The 19,236-nt window shown below is 35.9% G+C and overlaps 1 protein-coding gene across 1 annotated transcript in view; it reads right to left on the minus strand.

The window, feature by feature from the left end:
- Positions 1-2,048: 2,048 nt before the first annotated feature.
- Positions 2,049-19,236, minus strand: part of LOC143234484 (corticotropin-releasing factor receptor 2-like) — a 41,269-nt gene continuing 24,081 nt past the window's right edge. The window contains exons 4-11 of the mRNA XM_076471875.1: positions 15,386-15,492; positions 13,943-14,072; positions 12,578-12,734; positions 11,038-11,168; positions 6,305-6,381; positions 5,349-5,484; positions 4,910-4,951; positions 2,049-3,833 (exon numbers count right to left, since the gene is read on the minus strand). Of these exons, the coding sequence (XP_076327990.1) occupies positions 3,612-3,833; positions 4,910-4,951; positions 5,349-5,484; positions 6,305-6,381; positions 11,038-11,168; positions 12,578-12,734; positions 13,943-14,072; positions 15,386-15,492 (1,002 nt within the window). The 3' untranslated portion in view covers positions 2,049-3,611. The remainder of the gene's footprint in view (positions 3,834-4,909; positions 4,952-5,348; positions 5,485-6,304; positions 6,382-11,037; positions 11,169-12,577; positions 12,735-13,942; positions 14,073-15,385; positions 15,493-19,236) is intronic.

Raw genomic sequence — 19,236 nt, forward strand, 5'->3', positions numbered from 1 at the left:
GTGGTCATGCTGGGCTTAGGCCTACTGGTATGTTATAAACATGTTTTACATTTAAACGATACATTACTTTATACTGTCTGTTTTCTTATTTATTCTCAATTAAAAGCAGATACACACACAAGTACTGTTGAGAAATATTACACGTTCTTTGTTCCTGAACAATAACTAAGCTTTTGCCCGAACTTAATAAGCTATCTATGCTTTGCCCACCGAGGCGCATCGAACCTCGGATCTTAATGTTGCGAGTCCGTAAACTTACCTTTGATCCACCAGTACATAACTTACGATACTGAGTATGCCTTACTTGCTTGGTTGGCTAATTAACCTTTTTTGTACAACAGTAGCTGGTTGTCATAGCTTTTTTCAAATTTCATTGGTTAATTATTAAATCTTTCTTACCTATTAGAATTCTGCTAAACTTTATTAAATTGTCATTGGGCGGTTATTAGACACTTCGTACATCTTGTGGATTAACTGTAAATTCTTTATTACGTTTCACAGATTGGTTATTAAACGTTTCTCACATACACTGCATGGGTATGTAGATACCCGACCATCACACCCATATGTGTTTGTTGAACATCTCATTTCAAACTATACGCATTAATATGGAGTTGGTCTCCTATTTGAGTTGGTCTCCTATTTGCTGCTATAAAAGCCTCCACTCTTCTGGGAAGGCTTTTCACTAGATTTTGGAACATGGATGCGGGGATTCGCTCCTATTCAGTCACAAGAGCATCAGTGAGGTCAGGTACTGATGTCGAACAAGAAGGCCTGGCTTGCAGTCGGTGTTCCAATTCATCCCAAAGGTGTTCGATGGGGTTGAAGTCAGGGCTCTGTGCAGGCCAGTCAAGTTCTTCTACACCAACCTCGGCAAATCATGTATTTATGAACCTCGCTTTGTGCACGGGGGCATTGTCATGCTGCAATAAAAAAGAGCCATCCCCAAACTGTTGTCACAAAGTTGGAAGCACACAATTCTCTAGAATGTCAATGTATGCTGTAGCATTAAGATTTCCCTTCACTGGAACTAAAGAGCCTAGCCTAAACTATGAAAAACAGCCCCAGACCATTATTCCTTTTCATCAAAATTTTTACAGTTGGCACTACGCATTCAGGCACGTAGCGTTCTTCTGGCATCCGCCAAATCCAGATTCGTCCGTTAGACTGCCAGATAGTGAAGCGTAATTCATCACTCCAGGAAACGCGTTTCCACTGCTCCAGAGTTCAATGGCGGTGTGCTTTACAGCACTACAACTGACACTTGGCATTGTGCTTGGAGATCTCGGGCTTGAGGGCGGCTGCTCGCCCATGGAAATCAATTTCATAAAGCTCCCGTCGAACAGTTCTTGTGCTGACGTTGCTTCCAAAGGCAGCTTGGAACTCGATATTGAGTGTTGCAACTGTGGACAGACGATTTTTACGCGCTTCAGCACTCGGCGGTCTCGTTCTGTGAACTTGTGTGGCCTACCGTTTCGTGGCTGAGCTGTTGTTGCTCCTAGACGTTTCCATTTCACAATAACAGCACTTACAGTTGAGCGGGGCAGCTCTAGCGGGGCAGAAATTTAACGAACTGACTTGTGTGAAAGGTGACATCCTATGATAGTGCCACATTGAACGTCACTAAGCATTTCAGTACAACCCATTCTACTGCCAATATTAGTCTATGGAGATTACATGACTGTATGCTCGATTTCATGCATCTGTTAGCAATGGGTGTGGCCGAAATAACCGAACCCACTAATTAGAAGGGGTGTCCACATACTTTTGGCCATGTAGTTTATCACTACAGATGTTAGTTAGCTTTAATACGCTTTCTTAGAGGGTAGTTTTTAATTCTTCGTTAATTCTGATTGGTTAAGTGTGGAACATCACTAAATCTCATTGGTTAGCAAATAAACCTTACCTCACAATATATAGGATTTACAATAATTAAATTATAATTTTTTTTTATAAACCTTATCACGAAATTGTAAATAAATATAGAATACCAGGACAAACAATGTAGAACAAATGAAACAAACATTTCTACGGTATGCTGACTTTATTGCACACGTACTGTTTCTTACATCATTACGCAAACCTCAAGTTTACACAATAAACAGAGAATAGAAATAATTATTACCTTATTTATACATTACAGCTGGGAATAATTTTGTAAGCATCATAAGCATGACTTAACAAAAGCTTACAAATAATAATAACATCAAGTTTACTTTAATTTATAAACACCACAGTTATTTTTGACTACATTAACAGCCCCCCCCGCTAGTACAGCGGTAGGTCTACGGATTTACAACGCTAAAATCAAGGGTTCGAATCCCCTTAGCGGGACGATAGACCGATGTGGCTTTGCTATAAGAACACAAACACTAAATTAATACTAGCGAGTTTTTACTTTGTTAATAAAATTCTGATGTTTGGAATATTTAGTAAACATTGTTACAAATGTTTTCAGTCGCCATAAAAAACAACAACTTTCATTATGGAAAAGTTAATTTGAAAAAAATGCATATTAGTTAAATTTAGATATTTTTATTTTGAATATATAAAGTTCTCTGTTGATACCCCGTCATTTCTGCCTCCCAGTGGCTCAGCGGTATGTCTGCGGGCTTACAATATTAAAAAACCGGGTTTTGATACCCGTGGTGGGCAGAGCACAGATAGCCCATCATGTAGCTTTGTGCTTAACTCAAAACAACATTTATTACGTAATTACAAAGTAGCGCCCTCTATGTCGTTTTATGTGATGATTAGCACGTGACGTCGAAAACCGGAACGTAAGAAAATGTTTTTTATTTCGTTTTATTTTAAAACAATTCTTGTTTCGTTTGAACTAAGAAATTATTTATAACTAAATAAAATAAATCATAGAAGACGAAAAGCACAAGTTTAAACTAATGATAATGACCCTAGCAACCAGTCCAGTTAAAGTGCAGGACAAAAATAATTTCAAAAATTAAACATTCTTATACATGACAACGATTTGTGTGTTTTGAACGTAGCGCAAAGCTACACGAGGGTTATCTGCGCTAGCCGTTCCTAATTTAGCAGCGTCAGACTAGAGGGAAGGCAGCTAGTCATCACCACCCACCGCCAACTCTTGGGCTACTCTTTTACCAACGAATAGTGGGATTGACAGTCACATTATAACGCCTCCACGGCCTAAAGGGCGAGCATGTCTTGTTCGTAGGGGAATCGAACCCGCGACCCTCAGATTAGAAATCAAGCACTCTAACCACCTGGCCGTGCCGGGCATTTTAAGTAGCGAGGGTATAAAAATTTTATTGTTTATTTTGATTTGGTAACGTGTTCATATATTAATTCATAACAATATACATACATCTATTTTATTTTATATACATACAAATAATTTCTTATTTATTTGTATATCATGTTTTTATTGTTCTATTTTTATTTCCATAGAAAGAGGAACTTTGAAAATATTGCCGTAACTCGGTTATAAGCTTCGATAATTTGTTTTCTCGAATCGTTTCAACTCGGAATTCCAAATACTAAAAATAATATATATATTTTTTTAATTACACGTACAATAAACTCAAGCGATGAAACATTTATCAAAAATCAAATATATCCGGAAAAGTGAACCTTCACACGCGACAAGGTTGTCTGCCTAAGATTTTTGAGCTCGTTAAGTCAGACAGGTGGATATGAACCCCTTTTGACGAGTTCCCTTTGAAGCGCGGACTGGAAGTTGCCGAACAGTCGTAATACGTAGCCGAAGTGTTCGAAAAGCCTCGTTCTCGTATCCTGGTGGTAGCGCAACGTCGAACAGTAGCACGGAGGTAAGCGTTTCGGAGAGCCGATTGAACCTACGGGAGAGAAAACGAAAGGTTTGTCTGTCAGCACTAGCCGTTCCAACTTTTAGACTGATAAATTAAAGTGAGGGCTGCTAGCCAGCGGTACCCGTCTACTTCAGTCAGATAGTTGGAGATGACCGTCATTCTTATAACGCACCTTCCGGTCTTAAAGTGCAAAACGCGATTCTTCGAGCAATGAGATGCAAACCATGAACATTCATATTAGTATGCTAGGCAATAAAAGAAGACATTGTAGGACATTACTGCACAAAGCTCGCAGCTGTAGACTTTAATTATAAATTGGGAAGTTCGAGGTCTATCGCCGACCCGGTAAACATGAAAATGTCACGTTAAGTTCAGTTTACTACATAGTTATGACGGTTATGTTTAGTTTACCACATAGTTATAAGGATTACGTTTAGTTCCCACAGAGTTATGAAAGTGAGGTTAGGCTTACTTTATCACATAGTTATGAGGGTTAAGTTCAGTTTACCACATAGTTATGAAAGTTAGGTTAGGTTCAGTTTACCACATAGTTATGAAAGTTAGGTTAGGTTCAGTTTACCACATAGTTATGAGGGTTAAGTTCAATTTACTACATAGTTATGAGAGTTAGATTTAATTTGCCACGTAGTTATTAAAATTTGGTTAGGTTTAATTTACCCCATAGTTACTTATTAGGGTTAGGTTCAGTTTACCACACAGTTATCATGGCTAAGTTAGGTCCAGTTTACCACGTAGTTATAAGGGTTACGTTCAGTTTATCACAGAGATGCGACAGATTCTATTGTTACACATCTACACAAGGAAACTTGGATTATTTACAATTTCTGATGGACAAATTCTGTAAGGAATGTTTTCACCATAGATCATCTGAATTTGTGAAACATACTGATTTCACAGAAAACAGTGTAATATTGAGTTCTCTCAAATACGTTCTCACCAATAATTCTTTAAGAGAAGAGAGAAAAAAAAACAGGAAATTCATTTGCGGTAAAAAAAAAATATAAAATTGAACAGCGCTAGGCCTATTCTCCAAAGTAAGTTAGGTTACACCTTATATTCTACATTAGTTCTACAATACTGACCTCTGTGTTCATGAAACAGTAGAGTACAGCCAAGAAAATGCCCTATATGAAAAAAAAATAAGTGTTGTATTTAGTTTGTAATTTTTTCTCAGAGAAATACAGTAGTTAAAATTATGTGGGAGTAATGTTAGAACTGACCGACAGGGGATCAAAAGTTGAGACTTCTAAATAACTATAATTTTATGTAGGCGATAGTAACTCATAGAAAGTAGGTTTGTTGTGACTGAGTATAATTTTTCAGAAAAGCACATAACTATATCTGGTGTGTTACAATGTAATAAACCAGAAACAAAAGGCGTTACGTTTTTATATTTCATTGAGTTGCATAATTGTTACTGCATATAAATTTCTAGATCTGGTATTTGGGGAAATTATCATATTTACCCTAGAACTCACTTTACTTTGAACCGAAAAAAGAAACTCTGCGTTTTTATCCTACCTGGAGAGATTGTAGGACAGCGTTTGTAATCATGTAAGCTTCCTCTAGAGTGGCGTCATCTTGCGGATTAACACAGAACAACAAGTGAGTGATTCCAAGTAAAGGGAACAATAAAATTGTCGCTTTTATAGCTCTCCTATAAAATTGAATAATAACAATAAACAACATTAACTACTTACACATTTCGACACCAGAGGTACACTGCAAAAAGTTTTTTTAAAGATATTTTTATGATGTGTGATGCAAATAAAGATAAATGGATGTTATAATAGTTGTCCAAAGCAATATAGAAATATGATCGTTGTAACTAGATGGATGTTTGAGGTTAATAACGCAACGTGGATGAAATAAATATAGAGTAGTTTGAGGTTAATAAAAACATGGATGTTGCAAATAGATTTCTGAGGTTAATATAGAAACTCGAATATTGCAAATAAAGACATACGGATGTTTAAAAGAGATAGATGTTTGAGGTTAATATCCAAAAATGGATGTTGAAATTATATAGATGTTTGAGGTTAACAAAAACATGGATGTTGCAAATAGATTTCTGAGGTTAATATAGAAAATATTGCAAATAAAGACATACGGATGTTTGAGGTGTAATAAAAATGGATGTTGAAATATATAGATATTTGAGGTTAACATCCAAAACGGATGTTGATAGATAGATGTGTTTGAGAATAGATAGATGTTTGACCATGAATATTGCAAATAGATTTTTAAGTTTGACATAGAAACATGGATATTACAAATAGATGGCTGTTCGGGGTAAATAAAGACACGTGGATGTTTCAGATAGATGACGCTTCACATATTCAGTTCTGTAAACGTAATGTCTTCTATTCCTTTCCAAGATATTTATTTATTTTATAAACATGTTACACCAGCTATGAAATATATATACATCAAGTTCTCATTCATACAACAAAAAATAATAAACGTTAAATTGATACCTGATATGAGTGGCTTCTCGTGAGCGCAACCTGGTGACCAAGACCCGAATAATATTAACCAAAAAAACAAAATTCACCTGCGTGTGGAGAAACGAGAAACAAAATTACATCGAAGAAAGAGTTGAAACCAAATCTATTGATTTAATAGATTAGTTTTAAAATACATTCAGTTATTTTACTTACAACAACCTGTCTTAACAGAACTTATATCTAACTGTTTTAATATTACTTGTGATTAATCACTTGTTTCTCTGATAATTTATTTTCATCAGGTTCATTAACCTGAAAATTGAACATACATATTGTTGAATTGTTTGAGTTTCGCACAAAGCTGCTCCCTATTTTAACAGTGTAAGACTAGAGGGAAGGCAGCTAGTCATTACCACCCACCGACAACTCTTGGGCTACTCTTTTACCAACGAATAGCAGGATTGAGCATCATATTATAACGCCCCCACGGCTGAAAGAGCGAGCATGTTTAATGCAACCGGGATTCGAACCTGCCACCCTCAGATTACGAGTCAAACGCCTTAACACGCTTGGTCATGTCGGGCCAAACATATTGCTGAACTGTTAACTCTGTGAATGTTTCTTTATCTGAACTTCAAACCGGAAGTTCTAAACTTGATGTCTATATGAAATATGAAACCATTGAAACGAGTAATTTGGTTTACCGACAACTTTAACCACACTGGCGAGGTTTAAAACCTACGCAGAACATTTAAAATGCAGAATCGAACACGTTTACCAAGGAACTAGAAAAAAAAAATTCAAAATACAACAACAGAGATCACGTGAATCTGGAGTTACCATAGCAATGTTGGTCTCAAAATGTTGCTTATGTAAGTACCAAGTACTGACATACATCGCCATCTGTAATGATTAGCTGAACTCGGGTTGTTTTTCAGTTGCTCTCAGGAGATGCCCCCCGGTGGCTCAGCGGTGTTTCTGCGGATTTACAACGGTAAAAAGCGGGTTTCGATACCCGTGGTGGGCATAGCAAAGATAACCCATTGTAGAGCTTTATGCTTAAGTTGAAAATCAATCTCGGGAGATTTTTATGATCTGTTTTCGTGGTTAGAAAAGGTCTAAAAATAGTGACAAAAGCAGACGCCAGTTTCGTGTTGTAAACCAACTGTGTGAAAAACAAACGACGTTTCGGTTACGTGATGACAAATTTTTGTTAGGGTTACTCTCCACTAATGGCCAGGTGGGTTAAGGCGTTCGACTCGTAATCTGAGGGTCGCGGGTTCGAATTCCGGTCACACCAAACATGCTTGCCTTTTCAGCCGTGGGGGCGTCATAATGTGACGGTCAATCCCACTATTCGTTGGTAAAAGAGTAGCCCAAAAGTTGACGGTGGATGGTGATGACTAGCTGCCTTCCCTCTAGTTTTACACTGCTAAATTAGGAACAGCTAGCGCAGATAGCCCTCGTGTAGCTTTGCGCGAAATTCAAAAACGAACGAACAAAAACTCTCTACTAATGGTTACCTTCAATTGAATCTTGGGTTACGGCACATTCTCGAGTGGCAACACCGTTGCCATAACAACGGAGATTCGACATCATTTACAAAAGCAGACCATAAGAAACCAGCATACAGTCAGTATGTCTGACCTTTAACCACTGACGAAGAAAAGTGCGTTTACCGTATCTACACCTGCTGAGTGGGACTGGCTCGAGCCAGATGAACCCATAACGTCATGTCTTTGCCTCCGATTTATTAATGGAAAGAAGTATTTTGAAAATGAATTAAAAAAAAACGTATTAAAGATTGGAGTTAATTTGAACCTAAATTGTGATAAGTTTGTTGAGTTAAGTGACTGACGGGGAGAATCGGCCAGCTTAATCCAGTTTTGATCCAAGTAACGTGACTGAATATTGCTTTCATTAAGCGACCGCAAGTGCAAGTCTTATTACTGGTATTTCACTTTTGGTTCCTAATTAATTATCTAGTATAAAGATTTTCAGAGAATTTAAGACCCTGGATCTATTCAAGTGATCAACATTAGAAACGACAACAAAATTTTTATAATCTTATTATTTCAAAACATATAAATACCTTATACATTACTGGAAGTAATAAACTCTGTACATTAGTAATTACAAGCGTATGTCAACTTTTATTAATTAGTGATAAGTATTTATAATGCCGCATAGATCTCACAAAAAATAAACTAAAGGTTTAAAAGAGATTTTTGACAAATCGTCGCTGCCACGTTCTAAGCTGAACTTGATGTCCGTTAAGCCTAACTCTGTTTCACATATTAATTAAACTACTGGTAAGTTAATGACAATTGAATCGGGAGGCTTAGCTAAGCAGCGCATTTAATTATTGAGCTCAAATTAAAAACACTTGTAGATTTAGCTAGAAAGAACTCTGAATTAGAGTACTAGTGTTCGTGTTTCGTCTAAACATTGGTTGTGAAAAGACACACTTGTGATCATTTAATATCTGGTTCGGTAAGTAATATGGATAAAGAATTTAGGAACATTCACTGACATGCTTCAAACACTTAAATTATTTTAGGCTACTTTTCTGGTGATTGAAAAGGACTTAAAACAAAAAGCTATCAGAATTTGTGATATGATGAGTCGAACAAAATATAGATTAACGACCCAAATCTGGCAAAACGCCAGTTATAGAAAACAATAAAAAGGTTTATGACTATGCTACCAGTCAGGTGGTTAATACCCTCGACTCGTAATCTGAGGGTCGCCGGTTTGAATCCCCGTCACACCAAACATGCTCGCCATTTCAGCCGTGGGGGCGTCATAATATGACGGTCAATCCCACTATTCGTTGGTAAAAGAGTAGCCCAACAGTTGGCGGTGGGTAGTGATAAGTAACTGCCTTTCCTTTAGGTTTACACTACTAAATTAGGGACGGCTAGCGCTGATAGCCCTCGTATAGCTTTGCGCGACGTTCGAAACAAACAAATCGTTGTCATATATAAGAATGTTTAATTCAAAAACAAACTATCGTACTTATTTCAGAAAACAATGATAGTTGCTATGGCTACCACAGTTACTTTATAAAAAATATATTTTAATTGTTTGTATCACAAAACCTACGCAAAGGCTGCGTGTATTAACTATCCCTAATTTTGAACTGGAATACCAGACGAAAAGATGTTCAATAACATCTACCGCCATCTGTTGGTCAGCTGAAACTGAATAGTGGGATTTGATCATCGTTCTTACAATGTATCCAAGGGCCCACAGCAGTTACCAGCACGAGATATCAGTATTTATTAGGTTTTGCAGAAAATAATGTTAGGGCTACTAGACTATGGTCTGTTTAACGTCATTTTATTCGATCTTGCTTTTTTAGTATTGAAACTCAAATAGCAAAGTTTATTTTGAGACATGACATATGTCACGGTGGTTCCTTCTTCTGTATTACGTTGACAACTTGTTGTGGCAGTAAAAAAAAATCATTACGCAAAAAAGTCAAAGAAAAGGGTTTAGCGGTTAAATTTGCTAAATTCATTAATTTAAAACTAACGGAAATTAGGCTTAATATAGTTTGTTCAAACACCGATAGGGGTGGTAGTCTCAGTCCCACATCCCTTTGTTTGCATTACTGCACTCAACAACAAGAAAATTCAATAACTAACTCTGGTGTAAAAACAAAGTAATATATGTGACCTAATCATAAATAAGTGTTAAAATACGGGACGTAAATAGAAATAAGAGCGGGACGTAAAATATGGGACAGAAAGAGCTGTTACTTTGCATTAGTTAAAATTAAAATGTCTGCTTTACGTTTTATATAATCGACTGACAGAACCAAGTTTGTCTTCCAGGCACATGAAATAGCTACTATAGAGTACTGCGTTCCCCCAGTAGCACAACTCTATGTCGGCAGACTCACACCATTACCAACCGGCGTTCGATACCAAGGGTAGGCCAATCACTGATAGACCCTTGTGTAGTTTTTGTGCTTAATTCCAAACAAACAAAATTGAGTCAACATAACTGTTACTTGAAATAACTCATCGCTTCCGTATTTTTAATAAGAAGTTGTTTTTTTTTTTACATTTATTCCAAAGCAAAGCCACATTGGTCTATCAGCTATGTCTACCTCATGGACTCGAACCCGGATTTTTGCGTTCTGAGTTCGTAAACCTACTGATGTCCTACCCAATGAAAATCGATAATTACGCCAATCGTTTCGGAGAGCTTAGGAAACATTGGAGTAAGATGTTGATGTTACATCTTAACTAATATGAAAGTGAAATAAATCAAACTGTTGTAAATATGAAGTAACTAAGCTTATACTAAGTCACCAGAAACTTATTTATAAAGGTATCGTTGATATTTCTTTCCTTGATATTTATAGAGTGAAATAAGGTTTATTATTTAACTATTAATCTATTATAATGGCGTTTAACTTATAAATGAAGCCTATCACAGCTCACAAAGAAGGAACAGCCATTAGATTGCTGTCACTGACGTAGTATGTAGGTAACGGATATATTTACACACAGCAGGTATCACTGATTGTTAAATTATGGATATAACTAACGGATATGTTCAAACATAACAGAAATAACTGACCGTCAAATTAATGGATATAAGTAACGGATATATTCACACATAACAGATGTCACTGACCGTCAAATGATCGATGCACCTAACGGATATATTCAAATATAGTAGAAATCACTTGCTATCAAAGTCATGAATGTAACCAACGGATATATTTACACATAACAGATCTCACTTACTGTCAAAGTCAGCAACATGGGGGCAGTCAGTATCCAGATGAGTGGTGAATCTCCATAACCTTCCCAGCATGGAGTTGTCAAAGTTTCACTGACACAGATAGCCCAGGCAACGATTAAGATGAGTGGTAAGCCTAGATTTAGGGTCATAGCATAAGTGAAATTGTTTGTACCCATTGTTTGTTTTAAGTATAGGTTAATTAACTTCAGTTTATTTATACAGGTAATGCGAACGATATATTTATAAACTCAGTGAATCGTATTAATTAACACACGTACAATATCCCTGAAAATTAATTTCCTTAAAACATAAGACTTGATAAATTAAACCTTAAGTGAACAACAGAAAGTTTCAAATAAGTCAATACTATTGGCTCTTGTGTAGGGGTGTCTGTGGGTGTAGGAGCGAAAGGAGAGCTCTAAAGAGTCGTTTCTGTAGTCAAAACGGATTATTGAGTTCTAGAAATATTGAAATGTTCTAGTTAAACTGGGGAACACACTAGAGGTCAACATCCTTTATCCCCCCCCTTCTCCCCATACCTTTCTAAAATAATATTATTGGTATTGTAATATTGAAAATGTTTCCTTAGGAACGATCTAGTGAGTTTCGATCATAGCTAGGTGATACGTAACATTTCTATCAACACCCATTAATCCCTAATTTAGAACCTGTGTTTATGTATTTTGTCTGTGGACTCTGTTCGTGAAGTCTTAACGTGTAACTTGAAACCTATCATTCGTTAGGTACATGAATAATCTTATAATGAAACTTCTCTAATTTTATATTCCGTTAATCCAGTGTTTCACATGTAAAACACAGAAAACACACCTGACGACTCGTCAGCTTCAACGTCTCAAATAACAGGAACGTCTTGGTTAAAAACACAGAGCGATCCAAATACTTATCTCATCCTGAGACATTAACGCAGTCTTAATACGAATTAACAGTTTTAATTCGTTTTAACAAAGCTCTAATACGTATCAACACAGCTTTAGTACGTAATGACACAGTCTTAATACGAATTAACAGTTTATATTCGTATTAACAAAGCTTTAATACGTATTAACACAGCTTTAATATGTAATGACACGGTGTTAATACTAATTAACACAGTTTTAATATGTATTAGCACAGCTTTAGTACGTAATGACACAGTCTTAATACGAATGAACACAGTTTTAATAGGTATTAGCACAGCTTTAATACGAATTAACACAGTTTTAATACGTATTAGCACAGCTTTAATACGAACTAACACAGTTTTAATACGTATTAGCACAGCTTTAATACGAACTAACACAGTTTTAATACGTATTAACACAGCTTTAATGGCCCGGCATGGCCAAGCGTTCGACTCGTAATGTGAGGTGCACAGGTTCGAATCCCCTTCGCACCAAACATGCTCGCTCTTTCTAAAAAAAACAACAACAAAACAAACACAGCTTTAATACGCATTAACAGTCTTAATACGAATGAACACAGTTTAAACACATGTTAATACAGTTTAATAGGAGAATATTGTTCAGAGATACAGATACTTACCCCAACCTATGAAATAGTAAAGCTTGAAAGGAGCGTCTTGCTGAAAGACACATACAGCTGTTCTACTGTGTAGGAGAAGTCCTTCATTAAACATCCAATTGATACTAGCTAATGCAGCGTACATTTTCACTGAGAGAACAGAGCGACAAAGCCAGGTCTGAAGAGGGAACATAAAAGTTTAACATAAGTTGCCAACGAAAACAAAGACAACTCTTAAAGTTCTAGTCGGAGAACTGTAACGTATAATCAGATCTTTAAAACATGCGATTTAATAGTGATGTGCCTGATGTAGTCAAACATGGGAGACGTGTTTGTATGGGCATTACTGACGACAACGGCCTTTGTAACGAATTGTGAGCAAAATCGAATAATAGTGGAAAGTACAAACAATATTTTTTCTTACTCTAAGAGGAACGGGCCCCATTTTAATGTGAGAAAAGTCACTCGAATAGTCACAGAACCATTGAAAACCAATATGTCGTCGTTTGATAGGCTATAAAAGAAACTATCCAAGTGTGTTAAAAAGAAAAGGCAGCGTCTATTAGATTTAACTTTTATACACTTTCCACCTGACCGTACAGAATTAAAAGACGATAAAAAACAACAACATAAGTCATTGTAGTCGTAAACGCCAAGCTAACCCTAAATTCTTTTCACGTGTACAGACTGCGAATATAAGTGTATTATCACTGCTGTTGTGTACTGCTAAGCATATTTCGTTCTAAATTATTATTTTTTGTTATATCTAGGCCTAATCAGTTGACACACACAAATACGTATGCGATGTTTTAAGCGGTTACAAAACAAAATGCCGTACTGGCAACCGTCAGGGGGCTAACCCTTTAGATCCATTGTTGACCATTTGTTTAGTATGCGAGATAACTCAGGTTAGAATATGACCGAACGATAAATAATTTTGAAAATGCTACACATGTAATTTATAATATTAACACCTCTTCTGTACCAACTTCCATATTATAACATCACACACAGCCAAGTGGTTAAGGTACTCAATTCGTAATCCGAGGGTCGCGAATTCGAATCCATGTCACGCCAAGCGTGCTCGCCCTTTCAGCCGTGAGGACGTTAAAATGTGACGGTCAATCACACTACTCGTTGGTGAAAGAGTAACCCAAGAGTTGGCTGTGGGTGGTGATGACTAGCTGCCTTCCCTCTAGTCTTACACCGCTAAATTAGGGACGGCTAGCGCAGATAGCCTTCGTGTAGCTTTGCGCGAAATTATAAAACAAACAAAACTTTAAAAATGAAAAGGTGTGCTTGTAGTATGTCTTATTCGTTTATTTTGGTCTCTTATACTCACTAAAATCGAATGACGTAAATCAGTTTAAAAAATTGTAAACTTACCACTTGTTGATATGAAGGGACAACACCTCTACCAACAACCGGCAGTGAAATCACAACCAGCATGATGGAATGAATTATCAGAGCTACAACCAAGTTTCTGTGGACTCGAAGACGAGAGCAATGCAACGACCTATGAAAGACAGGTTTATGTTTATTATGGGCACCGCTAGGAGGCCACGAAATAACTAAATACAAATTAATTTTCGTTTTTCTCAATGTTTCTTTAATTAAGGAATAAACCGATATAAACATTTCTTAGCACATTAAACTACAAGTTTTATAAGTTCAGATACTGTGCCGCTAGGTGGCTACACATTTTAGTCAGGAAAATAAAAAATAATTGTAGTTATTATCCAAATTATTTAAAATACGTTTACTTAGAAGATAATTTACGACTCCACAAATTATAGATTATATCTAGTTTATATCAAATATAAGGGAAAGTGAATAAAACCAATTATATAATGTTACTAGCAGATAGCCCGGTGTGGCTTTGGTAAAACAAAACATCCATTCCTTTAATTTTTGGGCCCGGCATGGCCAGGTGGTGAAGGCACTGAAATCCGAGGTTCGCGGGTTGGCATCCCCGTCGCGCTAAACATGCTCGCCCTTCCAGCCGTGGGGCGTTATAATGTGACGGTCAATCCCACTATTAGTTGGTAAAAGAGTAGCCCAAGAGTTGGCGGTGGGTTGTGATGACTAGTTGCCTTTCCTCTGGTCTTACACTGCTAAATTAGGGACGGCTAGCACAGATAGCCCTCGAGTAGCTTTGTGCGAAATTCCAAAACAAACAAACAAACAACAAACTATTTTACTGTTTCAGTAATTTATTTGGCAAGTAAAGTATGAAGTATATTTTCCAGTCCATAGATTATATAATTATATTTCCTGTAAAATTTATGTAACATAACGTAAAAGTTAGGTAAAGGCTATTCATAAAATAATACTTTAAACGTAATTTAAATGACAGCCACTTAATGTATTTACTGCGTTGCGCGTATTGTACGATCTATTTTACTGAACTATGTTCATATTCATACTAATATTGTATGAATAAATATTTCTGACAATTCCAATAAGTTACTTGGATTTTCTTACATGCTCACTTTATATTCTAAAATTAACACGGCCCTGAAAGTAATCAATCATAAGTTGACCTTGTATATGTATCTAGTGTGTTTTGTCACCCTAAACAAATTATCTTTATACTCTCAAAGTAAATAAAAGTAAATACGTTTCACCAACTAGTTTAACTTCAGTTATTCCTTTCTGACATTTCATCTTTAAGGCACAATTCTGATAACTTTGTTGTGTTTTATTTGAACAGTAAGTCCTCTTTCTATGGTTAGGGTTAGGTTAGCGAGGACGTATAGTAATCCACTCTATTTGTTAGAGATAAAAACAAGAGCATGGTTACTGAAAGTTAAGGAAGAAGAAACTTACTTGAAGTGACAGAAGATGAAAAATGTTATACACAGGAAGAATAGCGAGAGAAAAGATCCAATCAGTAATATGTAGCTCACCACTAGGGGGATTGAAGGGATCACGTCCTGCAGAAAAGAAAAAATAAATAAACTAAGCTGTCTGAGAAACACAGTAGAGTCAACTTGCTATACGAAACTGGAGTCAAATTATATCCAATATTCCAACTTCAGAATAAAGTGTTTGGAGTTATCAGTTATCACGAAAATAATAACAAAGTAAAGAAATAAAAGATAACAGCTCCAAATCTTATGTTCTGGCCCGCCATGGCCAGGTGGGTTAACGCCTTCGACTCATAATCTTAGGGTCGCGGGTTCGAATCCCCCTCAGACCAAACATGCTCCCCCTTTCAGCCGTGGGGGCGTTATAATTCAACAATCACTTCCAGTATTCATTAATAAAAGAGTAGCCCAAGAGTTGGTGGTGATGACTAGCTACCTTCACTCTAGTCTTACACTGCTAAATTAGGGACGGATAGCGCAGATAGCCCTTGAGTAGCTTTGCGCGAAATTAAAAACCAACAAACAAACTTTTGGATCTTTCACGATAATTTTGTGAACAAAGAGCATTTTTATTTATTTATTCTGAACAACAGAAAAAATGAAAATTTCAAAAACTGGGATTTTTACACAAGTACATTTGTAAACAAGCAGTTTTTTAAATGTACTTTTACAGTTTACGAGTACTTCATTATGAATGTAATAGAATAAACCAATAATATTAAATGTTAACGCGAAATTCTTTTGTGCAGGATTAGAGTAAATTAACCTATGAGACCTTTTTTCTTCCATTTTATTAACTATATTTTCGCGCGCAGCAATTCTAAGCGTGAAGCGCGCGTGCACTCTATTCGATTTTATTACTCATTAGGTTATCTACTAGTCTACACTCAAATTGAATTTATTTTGGATAGGAGTAAAATAACTTAATCTAGTATAACTTTTGCCTGGTCAAATACATCATTCGATAGCGTTTGACCTCCTGAGTCCAAAACTGTAATCAGATCTCAAATTGGTTAAGAGATGGCGGAACTATCAGTAGATAGTTTGTACTTCAAAAATCAAACTCAAAGCCGTTCTATGAGCCGTTATGCCGAGGCTAAAAATTTAATCCTAATATTTCCCAACTGAAATTATTTAAACTGCCTGACTTTTAATATAGAGAGGGTAAGGCACAAGGATCGTGTCGACTGTAGGACAATTATAAGCGACTTATTGTGTAAGTGATGCTTTTTTCCGACTTGAAACAGAACTTTACCCGAGTACTTTGTTAGTGATTTCAGTTTCGATTTGAAGTTTGACAATCTGTTCTGTAATGCACCTAATTGGTTAATTCTAGAATTAGAGATAGGAGTCTGGATTCCATCGTTTGCTCTAAATACGTTGCTTCTGGGGAGGGAGGATGAGAAGAGACCAAGAATTTATCAGTTGTGAAGCCAACAGTAACTTATAAGTAACAAAAAACAACATAAAAAAAAATATCATCAACATTGAAGTCAATGACGTTAATTACTAGTTCCGCCATCTAGTATGCAACAAATGAGTGATTTCATTCAGATTTTGGTCAGTATATTTTCCTGAATACTGTACGTGCAGTGACATCAGAGCACCAGCTGGTTAACCGGCAGTGATCGATGTGAGGGTTAACAAACACTATAAAAGAAACCAACATCGCTGTAATGTGAGGGCTATCAAACACTGTAAAAGGAACCGACATCGCTGTAATGTGAGGGCTAACAAACACTGTAAACAATACGTATGTGGTCATGCAAATCAGAAAACTAATACTTGTAGAGTAATTTTCCCGCGCTATCAACACTAATAGGCCTTTCAACAGAATCGTGAAGCTATTGTATTCCACTAGAAGTCTTGTAACTCTGGCCATTAGGAGTTGATCATAAAAACCATTGAAGTGAACAGGTTCTAAAAGGGAAAACCAGTTTTATGATTTGAAAACCAGTGGTCATCTTCTTCTCCGAGTAATAAAAGCTAGATTAAAATTCTTAATTCAAAAATGTCATTCTTAATGACCACCACACATGATCCAGTTAATATCAGTTGATCACCACAGATAATAAGTTAATACCATTTGATCACCACACATAATCAAGTTAATATCACTTGATCACCACAGATAATAAGTTAATACCATTTGATGATCACACATAATCAAGTTAATATCACTTGATCACCACACATAATCAAGTTAATATCACTTGATCACCACAGATAATAAGTTAATACCATTTGATGATCACACATAATCAAGTTAATATCACTTGATCACCACACATAATCAAGTTAATACCATTTGATCATCACACATAATCAAGTTAATACCATTTGATGATCACACATAATCAAGTTAATACCATTTGATGATCACACATAATCAAGTTAATACCATTTGATCACCATACATAATCAAGTTAATACCATTTGACCACCACAGATAATAATTTAATACCATTTGATCATTACAAATTTATCAGTCGCTCAACATTTCTTAGAAAGGTACCTATTCAATAAACACTACAGATTAGATGAACAAAGCAGATTTATACACAAACGCTGCGTCTCTTCTATATTTACAAAATATCAAACAGACAAACATTACTGCTTAGACAAGAGTTTGTAATTACACATAAATATTCATGTTGTTAATAACTTTAACTAGAAATACTTGTTATTTTTGTAGGGTTTGAACTTTTGCAAAGTAATAGTTGAAACCAAATTATATATATATACATATGTTAAAGTTATTTTATCATAACTGTAGCATGCGACCCCTGGATGAAACTTATATAAATTCTCGATTAATAAAAGGTTACATTAGGACATCAAATGTTGTTTCCCTTATATGTAATTGTAAAAAACGCCCACATAAACTGCAAAACAGAAACTGTGAAACTACGAATCTGCATGTATCTCCCCTTGGAACTAGCAAACCTTCATGTTAGGGTTAAAGTAGCAGTGAAAAAAAAAAGCTTTTAAAAACTGAAAATTCGTGTGTATTCCAGATTAGGTTTATAGAACCTCCAAACCAATGTTGGCGAAGATCCATGAACACCTTGGGAAGTAGTTAGATGGACATAAAACAGACAGTAATATTATATTTATATTGATTTTCATTCCAATATTGACACATCACAAGATTTTTGTGTAATTTGATTTGTTTTTTCTTCGTGAAACCTTAATATTTCAAATCGCAAACCATTTGGATGTGAACTTAAATATTTTCACAAATCACATTTTGTTGTTGTTGTTGCGTATTTTTCATTACTATTAAATCTTCTTGTGACTTGTACACAAGTAATGTAATGTACAGTACACAGTGGTGAAGTTCTGAGGCATCAGTTATATAATGTTACTAATTCATTTGTAAGGCTACCAACAGCTAGCACAGATGGTTTCCTTCCAACATAGTTAACACGGTCCAATGTTTCTCCAACACCATTCTCAATTATTTACCTGCTCTCTTAGAACAATGCCTTCTTTGGAAGATAATTTAATTACTGAATGATTTGTTATGATTTGTCATCATTTATAAGAGCATACATCTAAAGGTTAAGTAATTTAGGTCTATAAACAATTCTCGAAGATATATTGCCACAGAGTAGTGAGTTATATATTCTGGAACTAACGATATGTTTTGGTACTTACAATTAACTTATATCGAGTTACTTTCCTTAGGTGTGTTAAGAGCGAAGGTCCTTCATTTGGTATTTATGAAACAAGGGTTAACTTATCTTCTCATGTTCCGCTGACAATAAATAAACCTTTTTTTACTGCTTTTCATTGTGGTTACTTAAC

The sequence above is a fragment of the Tachypleus tridentatus genome, chromosome 12 (assembly GCF_004210375.1).
Source record: "Tachypleus tridentatus isolate NWPU-2018 chromosome 12, ASM421037v1, whole genome shotgun sequence".
NCBI classification, from domain to species: domain Eukaryota; kingdom Metazoa; phylum Arthropoda; class Merostomata; order Xiphosura; family Limulidae; genus Tachypleus; species Tachypleus tridentatus.